Source organism: Oxyura jamaicensis, chromosome 1, assembly GCF_011077185.1.
Source record: "Oxyura jamaicensis isolate SHBP4307 breed ruddy duck chromosome 1, BPBGC_Ojam_1.0, whole genome shotgun sequence".
NCBI classification, from domain to species: Eukaryota; Metazoa; Chordata; class Aves; order Anseriformes; family Anatidae; genus Oxyura; species Oxyura jamaicensis.
The window spans coordinates 62,286,319-62,306,049 of record NC_048893.1 but is presented as its reverse complement, the minus strand read 5'-3'; the positions used below and the strand labels follow the sequence as shown (position 1 = coordinate 62,306,049).

The window sequence follows — 19,731 nt, the reverse complement described above, 5'->3', positions numbered from 1 at the left end:
TGACCTAACAGTGCCTTCAGAGGAATCAAAACCATGATTACTTTGGGGAAGAGGAATGCCAAGAGCAAAGCAGCCCTCATTCCTGTAAGGTATGAGAGCAGGGAAGATCTTCCCTGGACTCTGTGTGTATACAAACATTAGGGGAAAATCCTTATAAAACAGTGGGATCCCTTATCCCATCCCAGAGCTGACAGGCCTGGTCACCACATGAGTGTGCCACAGCAAGCTTCCCTTTCAGCCGTGGGGTCCGAGCCAGCTCCACTCTGGGCACCCCCCAGCGAGCTGTCACACAACGGGTGGTCACAAGTGCGTTGCACACTGTCACTTGAAAAGAGGAGCTGAGAGGCTTATACCACAAGAGCCCTGTTTGAAAAATAAAGCAGCTCTGTACATGCAGAGCTCTATTTGCCATGAAATCCTTTACAACATTTGAAGAGGCAGCTGCCGAAAAGCAAATGCCAGTTGGCAGCATCAAAAAGTTCCTTCTGAAGCCGTCCCACGTGCACCGTCTCTGCAACACCGCTTCTGCCGCCCCCCTGAAGAGGCCAGAAGACCTGAAGCCTTACCCTGGTGTCAGAAAGGGACGGTCCCAAAAAGAAGGGCAGGAGGAAAGTGTCTGGAAAAAGTATAAAGCAAACATCAGGGGAAGGAGCAATTGGAGGGAAGAAAGACAGAGGGGCACAAGAAACAAAGAACAAGAAGATGGAGGAATACAGGAGGTGTTTCTTACACTGGTACCCTCCAACGTAGTATCTGCCTGTGAAAATGAGGAACAAATACAAAGAGAATGAAAGCATTTAAAGAAACAGGGAAAGAACAAAGGTCAGGAATAGCAGCTGCACCACTGCCTGTGATCAGATTACTCTTCCCCACCAGGTACTAAACTTTAGGGGCAAGATGTTACAAGAGGCACTTCTGGCCTGGCATACCAGAAGGAACAGGGGTCATCTGTGCTCATCTAATTGTTCTACGCATTTTGGGATACAGGAGAAGAAAGGAATTAAAAAAAAAAAAAAAAAAAAAGGAAAGAAATAAAACAAAAAAATAACACTTTAGAAGCTGTTCCCAACTGGCAGCAGAGCCCGGGTAGGGGAGCAGCTGGCACTAAGCCACTCGGAAAAGTCTCAACTTCCTCATCATTCTTCTGTCACGGGTTCCCACACACAGAGGCACCACAGCCAAACCCACTCTTCTCTTTGTTAAAAACAAGGCCAAAAAAAACCCAACCGCACACAAGTCAGACCCATCAGACTAAACACCGGGACGATCAGTCTGCATCGTAGAAGCTCTCGAGTGGGCTGCGCCATTTCAACTAAATATAGAGCAAACAGATTCTGTGATGTGAGAAGGTATGGATTTCATGTAACAGCCTGAACATCATACATACTGATGCAGCAGGAAGAGTAAATGAACAAAGAACTGCAGCAGATATTTCTGATCTAATCAAGGAATACAACACTTCCTGCAAGAAATAGGTGGTGTGGGGCAATTCATCATTATAGGTCTCCAAATAAAATCATGCTGTGACTGTTTTGTAGCTAAAACCAAACATCAGCAGTAATGCAGTATGCTGATGCTAAAACCTGCTGTTTGCTCACGGGGATGGCTGCAGCTGAGATAACCAGCAGAAACCACCACCCCTCTGTATGACAGGAAGAGCTTATTCCTCCTTCCCGAAAATACAAGTCCAGCACCTCTCTACAGCTCAGGGTTTCTTCTTTGTATTTTAATAATGCAAAAACTTCAAGGCAACTTGGACAAGACAGTGGGGGCATCTCTGTGACAGAAGAGCTGACTGTCCTTCCCTTCTTTCTCTCTCCCACCCCCACCATGAGCCTCAAAGTTGTGAACTTAACTGAAGAGGAACAGTTGAGTAAAACAGAGAGAAGGCAGCTCCCTCTAGAAAGAGGGAGAGATATGGGAAAAATCCTCACTGGACTTCAGAGAGACTTCCAGAAAAGTACTTCCCCACTTCTCTCTGCAGAGCCCAAGGAGACAAGGAAGCCCATTGCCAGGCCAAGCGCAAGCTGGCAGGCAAGGGCTACCAGGGAGACTATACCAAGGTCAAGGTTAAAAGCAAGAAAACCCAACATCCTGGCACAGATCCATGACCCAGAGCTGATTCTTACCCTCTTAAACACTCTTGCCAACTCAATGCTGTTCAAAATGAGCAAGGCCACAGAGCACTGGCACCGCATCAGAGCATGGCCTTAAATTAAGGGAGAGTCCTTCCTTCCCAAACGAGACGCACAATGAATGTGTTGAGAACTGCTGGAACGCTAGCAGTAAAAATCACTCTGCTGCTGCCTGAGCCCAGCTTTCACCATTACAAGCAAACTCTCTGGCGTGAAGCAGGAGCAGGCATCACCTCTACTTTCATGTGCATACATAAATATGCACACCCACCATATAGATATGCATGTATACACGCATGTAGTAATTATACCCACAGATGTGTACTTAGAGATATAGAGCACCTGCTTCACTTCAGACCTTACTGTACACTTGCACATGTTCCCACTCTTCACATTCAAGCTAGAATTACAGTTTTGGCTTTCTCTGTGAGTGAGGTCAGAAGGAGAGCATTGCCTACCGATATCTTAGGATAGGAGGTCTCAGGACGTGGACAGTCCTCAGATAGATATTCTCCTTTTCCAAGCAGAAGTGCCTTTTCAGTTCCCTTCTCTTTCTTCCCCTGCCCCTTCTCCCACCTTCTCCTCTCCCCCCTCCCCAGTAGGGGAAGGAAAATTCCATCAGATTTCAGACACAAAGTGCCTAAAACAGGGCTGTCACGGTAAGACAGGACGAGCTGTGCAGCAGAGGGCCAGGCGGCCGTCAGTACCTCCGAATGGCCCAGATAGCTTTGCTGGGCACAGGAAGGCCACCGCTGCGCTGCTCCTCGGGCGAGGTGGGGTGGCACGAGCTCCAGGCGCCCCTGTGAGCGAAGCGATGCTTCCCGTTCTCCCGGCCGGCCGCAGGGACTGGCAGCGAGGCAGGGGTCGAAGCCACGCACTGCCGGGCAGGTCTCTGGTGGATCCCCCCATTTCTCCTAATCAGGCGTTGAACAGGAAAGTGGGGGGGCGTGGGGAAGAAGGGTGAATGGGAAAGATAAGAAAAGACTTTTAAGGGATTTTTTCCCTGCATGTTTACTTACCAAAAGCTTGAACATTATGTTAACAGCACAACACGCAATAGACAACATTTTCTTGAATCTAAAATACAAAGTCTGTATGTGCTGGGAGGACAGGAGTTACTGGTTCCTAACTAGAACTAGGGGACGAGACCCAAGACCAACAACAGACGAGCACACCCTTGTGTAACTCTTCTCTGTACCTCTGGTGTGGTGGGAAGCACTGTGACAAGAATATGCCACAATCCTCTTTTTTTTGTTGTTGTTGCAGAAAATAACTGGTGCTCTGCCTCTTTTAAACAAAATTCAGGTCTGTACAGGTTGGAAGAAGGAGCAGAAGAAGATGAGTTTCAGCAGCACATAGGAGGCTGCTGGTTTTCTGCTATTCCTTAAAAAAATCCATATGCAGTCATAAAACCCTGAGTGCCACAAACAGACAGAAAAGTGCACAATATATACAACTAGAACAAATATTAAAATGCAGCACGTCTGGACTACAGAGCTGCAAGCTGCTGTATCTGGGCAACTGCGTGCCACTGAAGCACAGGTAAAACACAGAGAGGCCACTGGGAAGTAAATCTAAGGGAAGGGGCAGATTGCGGGGAGTGGGGGAAGAGGGGATACAGATTTTCCCAAGGTTAATGAACATTTGTGTCATCTACAGCCAGGCAGATCCTGGAATGCCAACCAGCAGCCTGCAAATGCAAGCATTATGAGCAGCATGCCGGCTGTCAGCCCCCAGAAAGCTCCTTGCTGGCTACCTGCCCACCAGTGACACCATTATGACTTACTCATCGGATCAAAACAGGAGAAATTCTCAGGCAACTCCCCAAACCCTGCTGGGAGCTGATTTAATTCACTACTGCAGAAACACAAATTCAGCGTCCTTTCCTACAGCCTAGGCACACTAGCTCCTGCAGGGGTGGGACAGGCTCCAGAGCCCAGGGGACAATGTAGGTAGGAACATGGGAAATGATGGCAGGAGTAAGATCTGCCATCGTCAGTGGCAGCAAGCTCTTACATTCGCTCACTTATTGACAAATCTGTCCCAGGGGTGGTATGGAACAGAAATGCATATAAAACAGCTTCTGTCAACTGCAAGACTTCTGCCTTTTAATGAAGATGCAGAGCTGCATATTTATTGTGAAGCTAAGTGGGTGAAGGATACCATCTTCAAAGGATTTGATCCTTCTCCAGTAACTGCTCAGAGCTGCTAATTATTCCAATCATTCCAGAACTGGCTGGATATTTTCCTTCTTTTCCCATTTTGTAAGGACAGGAAGGATCAAACCTGATTTTACTATTAAGTGTCACAACATATTTCCATGGCGTTGTGACTGAATAATCATGCAGATGCTGCTAGTGGAAGGAGTTAAGATAGAGAAATTTTAAGATGTTGATGCTTCAATCTGAGCTCCCATGCAAAAAAAATAAATATTAGTCTTGACAGAGTGAAGTGAGCACTTTAGAGATCAGATCTTCACATCTGGTCCATATACCCAGCAAAAGTTAACAGGCAGCTACAGAGTAACAAACAAACAACAAAACCCAAGTGTAATTTGGCTGCCTTCCTAATCAGATGTGTGCCACCTAATTCAGCAGGGCAAGACCATCTCCCACCGTGGTATGTTATATATTCTGCACATACAGGCAGCAACACTGGGAAAGCACAGCAAGCACAGCAATTACTTACAGTTTGAGGGCATTGCAGGAGAGGGAAAAGAAGTCATAAACCAAGCACACACCAAACACGGTGACTCCAGTTTCTTTCACCAGCATTGCACACGTCCCAAGGAATAAACTAAGCAGCAAAAAGAATGGGGAGGCAGTGGGAGGGAAATGTTCCCCAACATAAAGCTGATCCACACTCCTGAAAAAGAGATTTGACAAACATATTTTTAACTTTTCTTTCATTTTCAAATGTACTACATTCACACAAATATTGAGGTACTTCTTGATTTAAGATCTTGGTAATAATCATGTGAACTATCTACACTGTCTGCTGATAAATGAGGAAAGGTTTAGACACTAGGACAGAAAGGAAAACACAAATACTGAGAGGTACACCAGGAACTTGAGCAGAAAGACAAAGTAGACTTAAAACAGTCAGAGGAAGTACAAGGTAGGGCAAAGAAGTGAAAGAGGGCAGAAGGTAAGAAACAAAAATCAAACAAACTTCCTATAGGGTCACTTCCAGTTTTACACCTTTGAAACATTCAGATGAAAACAGTGCTATAGATTTGTAGCAAACATCTCAAGAGGGACACAAGCACCTTTTTCACAGGATCATGATGGCACAGTGCTATTCCTAAATGAAACAGCTTTGTGAAGGGGCAGAAACCCTGCACAAGTAAAGCTATATCTTATCTGTGCTTGTTCGGTTACAGTTTCAGGACACAGACCCTCAAAAAGTGCCAAGTTTTCATCTGAAAAGCACAACTAATGGTCTGGACATGACCCGGAACTCTCACAGACTGGATTCTTCTTCCTAAAGAGACAATTTGGCTTCAGTTGAAAGCATTTCTTTGTCATTTCAGGTCTAGCTCTACAAACGCCCCTCTGGTGTATATGGTCAGTTGGTAATGTCAATGGAAGAGGGCATCTTACATGCCAAGTTCTCTGTTTAAGCTTACACATTTTAATAAGTGTCACTTAATTGGCACCACAACTGCAGCAGGGACCAGAGCACCGTGCTGGAGGAAGTACCTCCACCAGCAATAGCCAGAACCCAACGGACTTCCTCCCCAAACCAGAGCATCCCCTCGTATTGTAACAACAGACACCAAGGATCCATACCTATTATAGGAGAGAAAAGCCAACAGAAAGAGTAGACAGGCTAGGACATCCGCTCTGCCTACTATACCTGTTACCTAAAAAGAAAAGGGATGTATAGATGTAAAAGCAGATACATAAAAAGGCACGTACATTCACTGACTGTTGCAACAATGCAGGCTAACTGCTACTATATTAAGCTTTTATACCGTTATCCTTCCTCATCACACCAAAATGCTACTTGGTTAGTGTAGGATATACTCAGTTTTGTCTGCTGCATTTCTCACTTGGCAAAACAAGTGAGTAATCCAGACAAGTCATTCTCTAAATTCTTTTTAAAATATTGATTAAGTCATATAGAAAAATACTGGTTTTAGTAATCTGTTTTGATTTTGTGTAATAAGACATGAATGAGAAACACATCAAAGTCCCAGAACTGAGTTTTGTTAAAGAAAAGGACTAATGAAAGAACAACTCGTTGGAGGAGACTTTTTATGTAGGAGTGAGTTAAAAATTAACATTTGAATAAACTTTATCAACAAAAAGTAATACAGTGGTATGTAATTTATCCTCTTTGAATAATCTGAGTTTATGAGATTTTCTACTTATCATTTAACAAAATCTTTCTGTAAGAAAGGGAATACTGAAGAACATATAAACACTCTTTTTATAAAATATTTCAATATTCCATTTCATAAAGATATAAAATTGACCATAAAGCAAATTAAAGGCCCTTTGAAATTTTGCCTCTTTTGCAATTACACAATTAAGCTATATTCAGTGCTCTGTCATTTATTTTAACCTTTTTAAGTTTTGACCCCCATGAAAATAAATTCAGAGAGGGCCTCTTCTAAAACCTCCCCTCTACTATAAAGCTGTTTTATCAAAAGGCACCTAGCTGATTAGTTCACACGACACAGCACAGGGAGTAACCATAAAGCTCGTGGCTTTTTGTTATTAAGGTAATCTCTCCTCAAAAGTTCTTGGCCATGGCAGCTGTTTCTCTCACTAATTTACAAAGGCTCGTTACAAGTCCACGATGTCAATGGTATCTCTGCTAACAAGTGCACTTCTCTTTTTAAGCATGGACAGCTACACATCGCGTTTCCTTTTCAAAGACAGCAAGACTTGTTTTATCCACAGGAGAAGTAACTCCCCACGCTAACAGACTGCAGTTGTAGAATGACTAAGTCTTTAACCACTTTTGTAGAACAAACAGAAGAAAGTGCAGTATGAGCTGTTGCTCTGTAAACTCACCATGGCCTTTATTAAGCTAACATGTTTTTCTGAGGATGACATTTTTAGGGTTTAATTGCAAGCAGTACAAATTAATCCATAGGTCACATTGCCTCTATCCGAATGAGTGATCTTGTCCAGAATACACGCTAATGCTCCCTTCACTTTTTCTCCCTTAAATTGCTGACTATGGGACATGAGTGAAGGCATGGAACAATGTCCCAGCAGGAGACGGCGGCCTCACTGATTTCTTGGGTTTCGGAAGACCCGACATTTTCATCGAGTGAATGACTGTCCATTTGCTGCTGGCACCGCTGACTACAAGCGTCACTTAGAATTTAGCACAGGAGCAGGAAGATGGCAAGTCTGAATACATGGCTTTCTTAAGGACTCCTGCATTTTATTTATTTATTTATTTATTTATTTACTATAGCATATTCTCACCTTTGATCTTCCAAAGCAAATATCACAACCACCACATTCTGTGTGACTCAAAGGTTTCTTTAAAGTAAAAGAAATAAATAAAGCGTACATTTATTTTTAGCTTCTGTGTCATTTTGTGTCGCATACTTACAGCCTCGGTGTGAATGGGATGCACAGCAAAGAACAGCGCTGTGACAAAAGCAAGTCGACAGTCCTTGAACACAGCTTTGTCGCAAGTATACATCAGCACAAGAGTCACTAGACAGTGTAAAATTACATTCACCGCGTGGAAATAGAAGGGGTTCATACCAGCCAGTAATATGTTTAACCTGCAAAGAAAATAAAGAAAAAAAAGAGCCATAACTAGACTGGAGTGGCCTTGTAGTTGCAGGACAGCCTTTATATACTCTAAATTATTCTTTTTGCCTGATTTGCAGTCTTCTAATGCAAGTGCTATTAAGCTAATTAGTGAAAATTGCTCTAAACTTGTGGTTTATCTGATTAAAGAGAAACCACTTCCCTGGTTTTCCTTCTAAAATATGCGGTTGAATTTGGCAAGCTTCACGACACAGAGATGGGAGAGGCTTGTTCCCTAGCATTAGGTTAGGTTTGCTGCAGTGAAACAATAGATGTGCTTCCCTAGCAGCAACTAACGCGGTCCAACACCAGAAGTGCACCACTTGTCCTGTTTCCCTGTCGGCACCTCTTGTGCTTCTCAGCCACGTGGCAGCTTTACAATACGGGTGGCGATTTTCTACTATGGGATAGAAGCTTTTGCTTGGGAACACCCAGGGTAAGGACTCAGCAGGAGCTGGAGCATCAGCTTGGTGCTACAGGAACATTCATTGCCATCTCACTTTCAAAATGCTTTCACATACTGGAGGCATGGCATTTAGTTAAAGGCTTTACTGACATCAGGACAATGCTAAGAAGCTGCTCTACTAGTCAGCATCATTTCTACAAAGACATTGAAGTTAAAGATAAGTTAGCTCATCTAATGACAGTGAGGGTTCATTATTTTTGTCTCTCATAAATGAAGTATATAACTAGCTGTTATGATATTTGTTTGACACCATGTATTAACATATTTTTCTGGTCACCTTTTTTTTTTTTTACAGCCATCTTGCTTAACAGCTGCTGACAGGCTTTGCTTTACGTGCAGTCAAAGATAACTTGATTCTCTTTAGAATTAACTGTATCTGTACTTTTGGACTAGTTTATATACACACTTACAGACACACATGCACATGGAGTCGGTATGTGGTGAGGATTCTATAAATGAACATGGAATTTGGAAGTACTAATCTTAAGGATATTAAAAAAGAAAAAAAAAAAGCAGAGAAGGCACCCAGTGAAACCATGAATCAACCTAAATATTTAACATGTAGCTGTAAACAGGCTAAGGGAAAAATAATCCTTCTTCCTGTTACTAACAGCCATCAGGCTTCCCGTGACATACATGATTCAACAGCGATGCCACCGAGTTGTTGCTACCATGCAAACACCTTCGTTTTTTTGTAAGACAGAGGAGGTGGCGTACGTCTGCGAGGGCCAGACAACATATGCTTTTTATAAATACTCTCTACATTCCTTACTCATAAGTAATAGTGTGCTATCTGTCCCAGGCCACATCTTCCAGGTCAATCCAACTTTAACAGACGAGGAGTCTTCCTTGTGCATTTCTCTACTGTTTCCACTGCAACATTTATCGAGGCAATAGCTGAAACCCAGAGTCTGAGAAAAGTGGGATTTTGTCATGACTTGACCTTTCCCTTTGAGGTACAGGTTGATACAACTACACTGTGACACATCAGTCTGCGTAATGCAAGTGTACCTGAAGAGCTGAGCTGTTGGCTTTTTTTTTTTTCCCCATCTCTCCTGCAAGCCACTGCAGAGTTGCAGCACACATCACTTTCCCTCGTTTCCGCTAGCACAAAATGAAAAACCACCACAAATGGCAGTAACACACACCCAGACACAGATCCAGCTGTAAACACGCTGCAGCCGCAGGAACCCCCGAGCCTCAATCTTGTTTTCAGTGCTCAGCATGGAACAAGGGGCAGCAGAGGCCGCCCTGCCCAGAAGTCATCGAAGCAGCAGCCCAAACTACTTTCCCTCTCATAGGCACCTGCAGATGAGCACGATGGCAGGGACCACCTGCAGGACCAGTTCTTCAGACAAATGAATCACTTCTGGCTGTAAATCAGCCTGAAGGAGCACATCGCCACCTGAAAAAAGGTCAGATTGTACTTTCTCCAGAAATCTGGTTGCCGGAGCAGACAAGGGCAGGTGAGGACAGTGGAGACAAGTGCTCAGGTTCAGGTTATCAGGCAACACAGACAAGCCGTATACCAAATGTGAGAGATTCCTGTTTATTTATTTGTCTGAGATACGAGGACCAACCACTAAAAACACAACATCTGACAGCACTCTTGAAAAATCTTTCACAGTCTACATGAATCATGTCTGATGACTTCTCATCCTGCAAAGCAAGGCTACTGGCAAGAGAGGCAAACCTCACAGGGACAGATCCTCCCTCCCATCAGGTCACCTCTCCTAAAGGCAGGGTGTGCTCTTCACACCCCTTCCTGGGGTGAACATCAAGTCAAGCAGGCTTGTAAGCTGAGTATTACTTGGTCTAAGTTATTGAAAACTGCTATGTATAAGCATCAGCCTCATAGCTAGGGTCTTCCCCTGTGTATTCTTTAAATAATGTTCAGAAAAAAAAAGGCAGAACAAAACACAAACATAGCAGCACCATGCTATTAAGATAAGTCTTCCATTAAACAGCAGAATCTGAGCGCAAGCATGTTTTGAATACCATCTTTGGTGGTCCATAAACATTAAATGCAATTGCATGCAGGTGCTATACTCACACCCGTGTTTTTGCTGCAAAGCTCTTTGTCGTAAAAAATTAGGTCACATGACAATAAAGGAAACATTCTTTTGTCCTGAAACAATCCCAGTAGAATGATTTTGAAACGTTAGCAGTGGCTAAATGTATTGCACTTCAAATGAATGAGTAAATCTGGGGCTCCAAATAGCTCTAATCACAAGTCACAAGAACTCTGCAAAGCTCCCCAGTCTTCCACCCATGGGGAAAAAAGGCAGCCGACTACAGGAAGTCAAATTTGCTCTACTGCAGAGCAATTTCTGGGCAGGTGAGTGGGTTAGGAAGGAATGGGTTAATGGGAAGAAAAAAAAAAAAAAAAAGAAAAAAGAAAGCCTTGGCACTTTTTAAACTTTAATGCCTTTGCAGAGATTCATTCTTCTCTTTGTTTACTGGCATCAGCATTATCACAGTCTTGCAGTAACCGTACACAGTATAGAGCTCAGCAAACAAAGAAATTAAAACGCAGATAAGTAGCTCAAAATTAAGTAATAAGTAGTGTTTCTCCAACACAACATTTATGAACAGAAGCTCTGGCAGGCAGTAACTATACTCTGTTATATGATGAGGGAAGTCCTGATGTTTCCAGATCTGAACTGGCCCACAAATGGGGAATTTTACTTTCACTTTTTTAAGCTGCCAGACCAAAACTCGCCAGTATTACAATCATTCCTAACTTGCAGCCTCTTCTTGCAGGTAACTAGTGATAGGACTAGAGGGAATGGCCTCAAGTTGCTCCAGGGGAGGTTCAGGTTGGAAATAAGTTGACATTTCTTCTCAGGAAGAGCAGTCAGGCATTGGAATGGGTTGCCCAGGGAGGTGGTGGAGTCACCATCCCTGGGGGTGTTCAAGGAAAGGTTGGACCTGGTGCTTGGGGATGTGGTTTAGTGGGTGACATTGGTGGTAGGGGGATGCTTGGACCTGATGATCTTGAAGGTCTTTTCCAACCTTAATGATTCTATGGGCTGGAAGATGCCAGCCTTGGTAGAGCACATAGCTAGGAGTCCAGATGGGCTGGTCAAACTTTTTGAACTGACTGCTTCTGTCTGACCAGAAAGGTATTTGCAAATAATATTGCAAAGATACAGGGCTAAACAAAGCAAGTGAACATGCTCCAAGGAATGGAGACTCTGGAAAGGGGAGTCACCATGTCAGACAAGATCTTTCCTCAGGGGAGCTCCTCATGAAACACTCATGGAAGAAGAGTTTGGCACTGTCTCACCATCTCTGCTGGAAGAGTTCCTGAAGGCGAAGAGTGCACTAAGCCTCCTGAGAAATGGTGAATGGCAGTTCAAACACAAAGACCTTCTAAAGGCACAGATGAAAGGAGGAAAGCATGTACACCGAGGATACCAGGTGACACTGTCAAGTATTGAAGCCACCACCACGCAAAAAAAATTCAGTACAGAAGCCCCAGCATTGCTCACACCCCGCTTCAAGGGGGGCAAACCATACTAACGTGTGTTCAAGCACAGACCCTGGTCCCAGCACCGGCCCTTGTGGTCGAGTGTTGCAGCACAGGTGGTTTAGTGCCATACCCAAGGCAGAGTACTGCCAAACTGCATGCCAGAGCAGGAGGTACACCAGAAGAAGAGGTATGTGCCCTAGCAAGGAAATCCTTTAATTTTGTTAAGGCTTGTAGATATTTTGTGGGAAAAGTATAGTGCATACAGTCCTTGGTTTTGGCATAGTTTGTGTCACTACCTATGGCAGCTCTTCCTGTCCTCCAGTCTAGGAAAAGGAGCCACATGGCTGCATACTCAGGGACTTCCCCAGCCACGGGTTGGTGCAGGCCCACGGAGCAGTCTGCACACCGTGCTACACTCCAGCCAAGGGCATCCACCCTGGAGATGTCAGGCAGGGACACCTCTCCCTGGGTAGGCAATTCACCGCAGAGGGCCTGGAAATCAACTGGGATTTGGCGACTCCAACCTCACAGACCTGGAACCAGGGACATCTATGCCACAAGAGCAAGGGCTCACCACAGATCCCAATTCAAAGCCAGTTACATGTAACCACCAGCACCCTTGGGCTCTAATGTAGTGCTTGTTATCCACTTGTATACACAAAGACTCATTCAACCTTTTTTTTTTTTTTTAAGGCCTCTCATGATTTAATAATACTGTAAACCATAATTGGAGAGTTTCTTTTTTTATAGACTTCATCATTATCCCTGGGCAGCTCTTGTTTAGTTTAATCTGTTTTATTATTTTGAACAGACTAACAAAAAACACAACATGTTATGAAATAGAAATGCACAGAATAATAATGGTAATTTGTTACAGCAAGTAACACAATGGAAACTCTCAGAGCATCCCACACCTCATAAAACCCCCACAGTTTTTACAGAGGAAGGCTCACATGCAGATTTATACAATTTTATCTAACAGAGAAGAATTGATACAGTTTCCTATGATCTTCCTTTCCTTTTAGATTTGTGTGATACATATGACAAACTTTATGTAAACTAATGCACACTTTCAGTGCACAGTGAAATCTCATAATTGCCACAGATGTGTCTATTGTGTGCCAGGAAAACGAGCATCTGTACTCCAAAAATGGTGCAGCTGCATCAGTGGCAACAACGGCTGAAGTTCTACATGGAAACAGCTCAAAGATTAAAGAAAAACCTGCAACAGTAAAAAGAAAATCAGCCCAGTTTGCAGCAGTGTTCTCACGATGGCCGGCGCAAGCACAGCAGAGTTCCCTGGTGAAGCAGTACTTTGCACTGGTAATCGTTTCATAGTACAGTACAATGCCTCAGAATTAAATGGACAATAAGGCTTAAATGGTTTGTTACCCGATTTTCTATAATGTGGATGGGTGAGAAGACAGAGGCCGTATCAGTTCCCAAGCTATAGCAATTCCCTTAGAGCACAGCCATCACTTACAAGAGCTCACAAGAGTTAAGTGTCGGCATACAAAGCAGGTTATTGCTTTCCAGCAGGGCTAGAAAAAGGAAACAGAAATCACAATTAGACTGAGAAGCAACAGCACCTTGGAAGTGGCAAATAAGTTAGAGCAGAAATTTCTAGTGAAACACTAGAAAGTGGGGGTTGACAGTCATTCCTGCATTAAGAATACTGAATGTACCATTCACCTGGCTTTCAAGTCAACTCTACAAACAGTCTGGGGGGAAAAAAAAAAAAGAAAAAGACTGACAATTTACTTTACTGTCATTTTACCCAGATTTAGAACAAAATAGTTTGTCTTCAACACTGTGCTTAACTATCATCTCTGCAACAGCAGCAAAGAGAAAGAAATGAACATCTCCCAAAACTCTTCATCACCCCGCTAGCAACCAGACTACTATGACACATAAAAGAGGCTGCAATGCTGTGTAGTCCATGCTGTTTTCCAAAAGTACAGCAAGAGAATAAAATATGTCCCAGGGTTTGATAGCACTATGGGTAAATGACTCAGATGTTTTAACCTTAGCAGTCCTCTTCCAAGTGCAGCAGGGGTAAGGGATGAGATGTATTCCAGAACCAAGCTAGGACACTCATTCATCAAGAAGAGAAAATGGTACTAACAAATCTATTGTGAAGTTTTTAGGCCTAATTAAGAGCACATTTCAAACTGGATACAAGAGTTTTTCACCAATTTTGAAATAACTTTGGTAATCTTTCAGCTCAAGCTACACAAGAAATGCCATTTTAATTTATAGTGAAGCAAGGAGAAAACCAAGTGTAGTGCATGAAAACAGAGCAACACTTTTTTCTTTTAACTCTGAGAGACAATAAATGAGAAAGCCCAGGGAAGCAGTCAGAATCACAGTGAGTAAATGCAGAGAAATGCCTTTAGCTAACCAGCAGCAGCCAGAGCACTTTATTTTCATGGACTCTAAAGAGCATTGACAGGGATACTCCTGTGGGGAAGAAGGCTGGTCCAAAGCTGAGCCTTTTAGGTAAGAGAAAACAAAAGAAAATTAAGGGTGACATTGGTGCAAGAGGAATTGGATGCCGGATGAGAGAAAATCCCCAGGAATCAGTAGATGTTTAACAGGCAAAACACCAACGACAAAATCAGCAAACACAGATGTGTCTGGATTCACCTCAGACAGATCTTTGAGGAGAACCTGCCTGGGCCTTTTTGTGAACGCTTCCCCTCAAAATAAAAGGCTTTTCAATTCAAGAGAGAGACAAATATTGTTACAAATCTTAGCCACGGAGGAGATTTTCTGACTAGACAAAAGCCACACGCATTTTGTATGCATCTCCCCCATCCCACAGTGTGCTGAGGGCTGATCCCCACTTGTGGGCTTGGCAGCGGGGCCTGCAGCCTCCATGCAGCCGGGAGGCCTGCCGGGCTGCTCCCCGCTCCCTCCCCAGGCAGCAGCTTCCAGTGCCATCCCACAGCTCCCGGCCTTCCCCTGTCCTGAGGTCTCCGAAGCCCTCACAAAAACACTGGGCTTCACGAGCAGTGACCTGGTCTCCTTCTGTGGAGCCCAAGAGACCCTGCTGGTCCCCCTGGAGGGGCACAGCACATACCTACAGCCAGAAGAAAGAAAATTGGACACACAGTATTTCATTTGCCATTCAGTTCTAGCTTACCCCTTCTATTTCAAAACAATAATTATATTCAATGTGGTGGAGAGAAAAAAAGCTGTACATCAGCTTCATATGAGCTGGCAAACAGCTGGCAAAAGACAAGCTTTGAGGCACACACACCCTTTCCCAGATCTAAAATGGCAGCAACGCAGTCCGCTCTCACTCAGAATAAAGGCTTATGTGTTTAGAAATGTGTCCATATATTCCAATTACAACACAAAACAGGCCTAATACAAGCAGCTGCCTCTCTTCACAAACTTCACCTCACTTGTAACTTCAGCCCACTGTGGCTACACCAATACTACATCGATTTCATAGCACGCATCACAGTCTCAGTATGGAGAGTGATTGCTGTAGCTAGGGTAGCAATATTAGACTAAGCTGTACAGAAGAAATACTGACATAATCTTAAGCATCGTGATATTGCCCTAATATAGATGTACAGAGTGAAAAAAATACTTGTGCAATGTATATTTAACCTGACACATTATAGCTCCCTATATTACCCTGTTATGTCAAAATGTAACATACCATTAAGTCAAGAACAAATAAAATCTAATATCTTTTTTTTTTCCCCGGTTGTTTTTCTTAAGCTGCCTGTCCTTGAAACTCATGCCATGATACGGCTGAAAAAACAGAAGGATCAGCTGTAGGCAACTAGATAGATCAGAAGGTTGGCAGTGAGTTATTGAAATAATTCTCTTTGGCTGTATATTTACATCTAACCCAAACCCACAGTTACTTCAGGCTTTGATCTGAAGCCATTGATAGTCTTATATTAGGCTCGCAGTGCCCACACAACATACTGAACTGTTGCTGAAGGATCCCATTTATTCCCTAGACATGCATGGTACTCAAGCCATCACCAACTAGCAGCCTCTGCAGGCAGAGCTGGTGGGTCATCCATTCTGCAGTCAGTGGGTAAGCACAGGATGATTTTTTCATTTTTTTTTTTATTTTTTTTTTTAATTTCCACCAGTCTTTTGCCTCTGGTGAGCTGTTATTTGGGGTCCTGTGGCACCTCCCTCACTAGCATCTGCCTTCTGCTGTGTCCAGGCAGTGCCCTCCACCCCACTGCCAAAGAGGGCAGGTGGACAGGGCTTTCACTTCTCCCAGACGTCTGCTCAACCACATGGAAAATGAGGAGGCTGATCTGATTAAGAGTCTTTAAACCTTGGCATTTACCTTTTTAAGAAAAGATTTGTTCTCACAATCTCCTACCATCGGATACCTGTAGGCTAAGTCTGCTGTCTTGCTGACTACATCAAATTTCGATCACCTGCTTGTTTCTGTGACGAAAATCTATCCCAATAGGGATTTGAAAGATGAGAGAGGGAGAAGGAGGTGGTACTGATGAATTCACCTTCTGCTTCAACAGTAGAAGTATTTTTGCAAAACCACTGGAACCAAGGAATAACTTAAGTGCTATTAAGGGAATAAATGATTCACCAAACTTCTGTTAGCAGAGACAAGGTGCAAGACAGAGAGCACCCAGTTTAAATATAAAATGCGGAGTGGATTATATAGGTGGCAGTTCTTCCCCCCATCATCTTAACATTTTATATGGAAGGTACCAAGAAATACTGTATCCTGAGTCCAAAAAGCTGCCTTCTTTAAAAAGTATATTGAATCACTTCTTGGAGAAGAACATAGCTGTAGATAAACATCTCTGAGTGACAGCACTGGAAAGGAGAGCACAAAGTTTTTCCTAAGGACTAAGGACTAAGCAAAGCTATTTCCTATCATATCAGTTCATTTGCTCTGCTGAACCTGTCACTTAGCAGTTACCCAAGTACAATAGGAATGTCTCCGAACCAACTAGCTTCAACACTTCTTTATGTATTAAAGTCAGGAGAAAAGGTGAGAGAAGTTCAAAGGCACAAATTAAACAATATTTATTTCAACAGTTCAAGTATAGGCTTTCCGCTCTTCTGATGTTAGCCCACACACACACACAAAAAAAAATGTAGCGGTTCTGTGAATATTTTAAGTTTTGCTTAACAGTTCTAATAACACAGGCCGCTCATATTTTCCTCTAATCATTCATTCTGACAGATCCGGTGTGAATGATGTCAAATACTTCAGCTCTTTTCACTATTTGGCTCCAGAGCATTAGTCTACTGGAATTAGGACTGTCATTTACGATTTCCAATAAGTAAGGGATCCCGAACTACAGTTACAAAATTTCATCAATGTCTACTCAAGATTTTTTTGACAGAGCAGTGAATTATTTTTTTTTAATTGAGATCATTTCAAGAATATGTAGTATATATGAAAGATATACCTAGTCCATTGAAAAGTCCACAGGGCATCTTGAGTCTTTCCTCTTTCACGTCCACAAAGGACAAAAAAAGAGATTGAGACAAAGTTTCTGTAGACTTATGGATCTGTAGACATACATTTCAGCCCACCCTTCACATCTGTTCAGTGCATGCAGTTTGGAGATCTCCCAGATTTTTTATTAAAAAAAAAAAAAAAATCTTTATTACAGCAAGATTCAAAACAAGTCTTTCAGACAAAAATGTCAGGCCACAAAAGGAAAACCACCAGGAAGGTGCAAAGAATCACACTACTATTAAAATGTCTTGGATTTGACCAAACTAGCACAGCAAAAAGAAATATATATTAGTCCCCAATTCCCATCTTCAGCAAGATCCTGTAATGCACGTCACAAAACTTGCTCAAGTACCCTACAGAGATGCACTAAATCCTACCAAGATATTAATAAACTACATTCATTTCAACTTTGTTAAAAGACCGTTTTCTGTTGAGCCTTTTACAGCCAGCAGGGTAAATCCTTTCTCCTCCTGCAGGAGGACAGAGCACAGCCAGTAACAGCGTGCTGGGCAAGGCATGGCTCAGGCAGGCAGCGTGCAGCTCAGCCACAGGCTCAGCATCGCTTGGCAAGAACTTGCTGCACCCTGCTTTAAGCGCTCGGTTTGGAGGATCCACTCCACCCGGCTCTTAACGTCTTCCTCTGACACCCGGCTGGTAGATACAAAGTGGGAAGAATGTGGAAACCAGAGGGCTGGAAGGATATTTGGGACACAGTGGAAATAACCTTCCTCTGCAGCCAGGGAAGATAAACGGATTCCTTCATTATTCCAAACGCAATGCCAACCGGTGAACAAATGACTTCACCTTTGACCCTAGGTTTTAGCTGTATGGTGCTGTATGCTGATTATAATAATAAGCACTTGAGGATGAAGGCTCGCTCAGACTCACTGGTTTCCAAAAAGGACTAGATGGGGACAGCACTTCACCTTTTTCTCCCCCTTCTTTCTTTACTTAATAAAGGGTAAACCAGTTCAGAGTCAAGACACATAAACAGCAACTAAAGCACTTAGTTTCCATTCCATTATTAAAGTTTAAGACTCTTTGCTAGTTAGCATAACTTCACCTCCATCCTGCAACCTGATCTACGTGGCCGAGCCCAGCAGCACCACAGCGCGCAGTGCAGCCAGTGGCGATACGTCCAGGTTTGCTCACCTCTCAGATTACTCACGGATGTGCTGCGGGAGTGATGGATTAATCAGACGGCTGCCCACGCTGCAACACTCTGGCTGCACACCTGATGGAGAAGGCATTCGGCAGGCACAAAGCCGGCTCTGCCCGGGGCTGCCTGAGCCCCCTTTGCTCTCTACAGAAACCTGCTTAGAACTGCCCAAGGAGAACTCGTAAAGTCCGTCCTGCACTACCCGGCTCAGGAGTGTCTGCACTCAGTTCTGCTTCACCAGGGCTATTCCAGCCGGAGCACATGCAGCCCGGTTCCCCAGACAGCCCTTACAGCACAGGGAGTACCGAAGGGATGCTCGATTCCCCTCAGCTGGTCCTGCCCTACAGAAGCATGCTACTTTCTGAGAGTTCACGGAAACGCTGTTTATAAACACCAGGTATTCTCATGGGTACTTTACTCAGCAGAGTCTACCACTGACAGCTCCTCCTGGCGTACTTCTTGCTGCCCGCATAGTTTGCCCCTTACGCCCGCCGCGGGTGTGCAAGGAGCATCGGCCGATCGCTGACGAACGGGACCCCAGCGCTAAGCATCACCCAGCTGCATCGCTTCTTCTGCACCATTCCCCCCGGGCACCCGATCATTTTTAAATACTAGAACGTGGCAAACACTCACCAGCAAAAAAAGAGAACAAGCTAGCGCACAGGACGACAAACCAGCCGACAAGAAGCTGTGACGGTCTGCCACAGACTCCCCTCTTTTGAGGGGAAAAGAGAGGCTCTGGGATTTCCTTCTGGGACTAGCGCAGTAACCCTCAGTCACCGTGCTGCTGCCCAACTTCTCTGTATTCCCCTAAAACCCAAACTCCTCGCCAACTCCCCGCCCGGTGCGCGGGGAGCTCCGGGCCGGGGGGTGCCGGTACTTACTTGAAGGTGAGGACGCAGAGGGGCCGGTAGGACTTGTGGCTGGTGTTCTCCGCCATCCGCTTGCCCCAGAAGTCGTTGGCGAAGGCGGCGGCCACGGGGGCGGCCGCCCTCACGTCGGGGTTGTTGACGATGGCCCACACGTCGTCGTGCACGAACTCCCCCGGCAGCGCGTTGCCGTAGCACAGCGCGCACAGCCCCGCCACCGCCGCCGCCGCCGCCGCCGCCCTCCTGCCCGCTGCGGGCACCGGGGCCGGGGCTCGCTCCCGCTCCCGGTCCCGGTCCCGCTCCCGGCAGCGGGGCCCCGGCGCCGCTCCCGTCACCATGGCGCGGGTGCGGGGCGCCGCGCCGCC

At 44.5% G+C, this 19,731-nt stretch overlaps 1 protein-coding gene across 1 annotated transcript in view; it reads right to left on the bottom strand.

Moving 5' to 3' along the window:
• TMTC1 (transmembrane O-mannosyltransferase targeting cadherins 1) overlaps positions 1 to 19,725 on the bottom strand; it is a 147,609-nt gene extending 127,884 nt beyond the window's left edge. The window contains exons 1-5 of the mRNA XM_035345237.1: positions 19,382 to 19,725; positions 7,713 to 7,890; positions 5,927 to 6,000; positions 4,824 to 5,000; positions 2,843 to 3,049 (exon numbers count right to left, since the gene is read on the bottom strand). Coding sequence (XP_035201128.1) covers positions 2,843 to 3,049; positions 4,824 to 5,000; positions 5,927 to 6,000; positions 7,713 to 7,890; positions 19,382 to 19,704 — 959 coding nt within the window. The 5' untranslated portion in view covers positions 19,705 to 19,725. The remainder of the gene's footprint in view (positions 1 to 2,842; positions 3,050 to 4,823; positions 5,001 to 5,926; positions 6,001 to 7,712; positions 7,891 to 19,381) is intronic.
• Between the last annotated feature and the right edge of the window lie 6 nt (positions 19,726 to 19,731).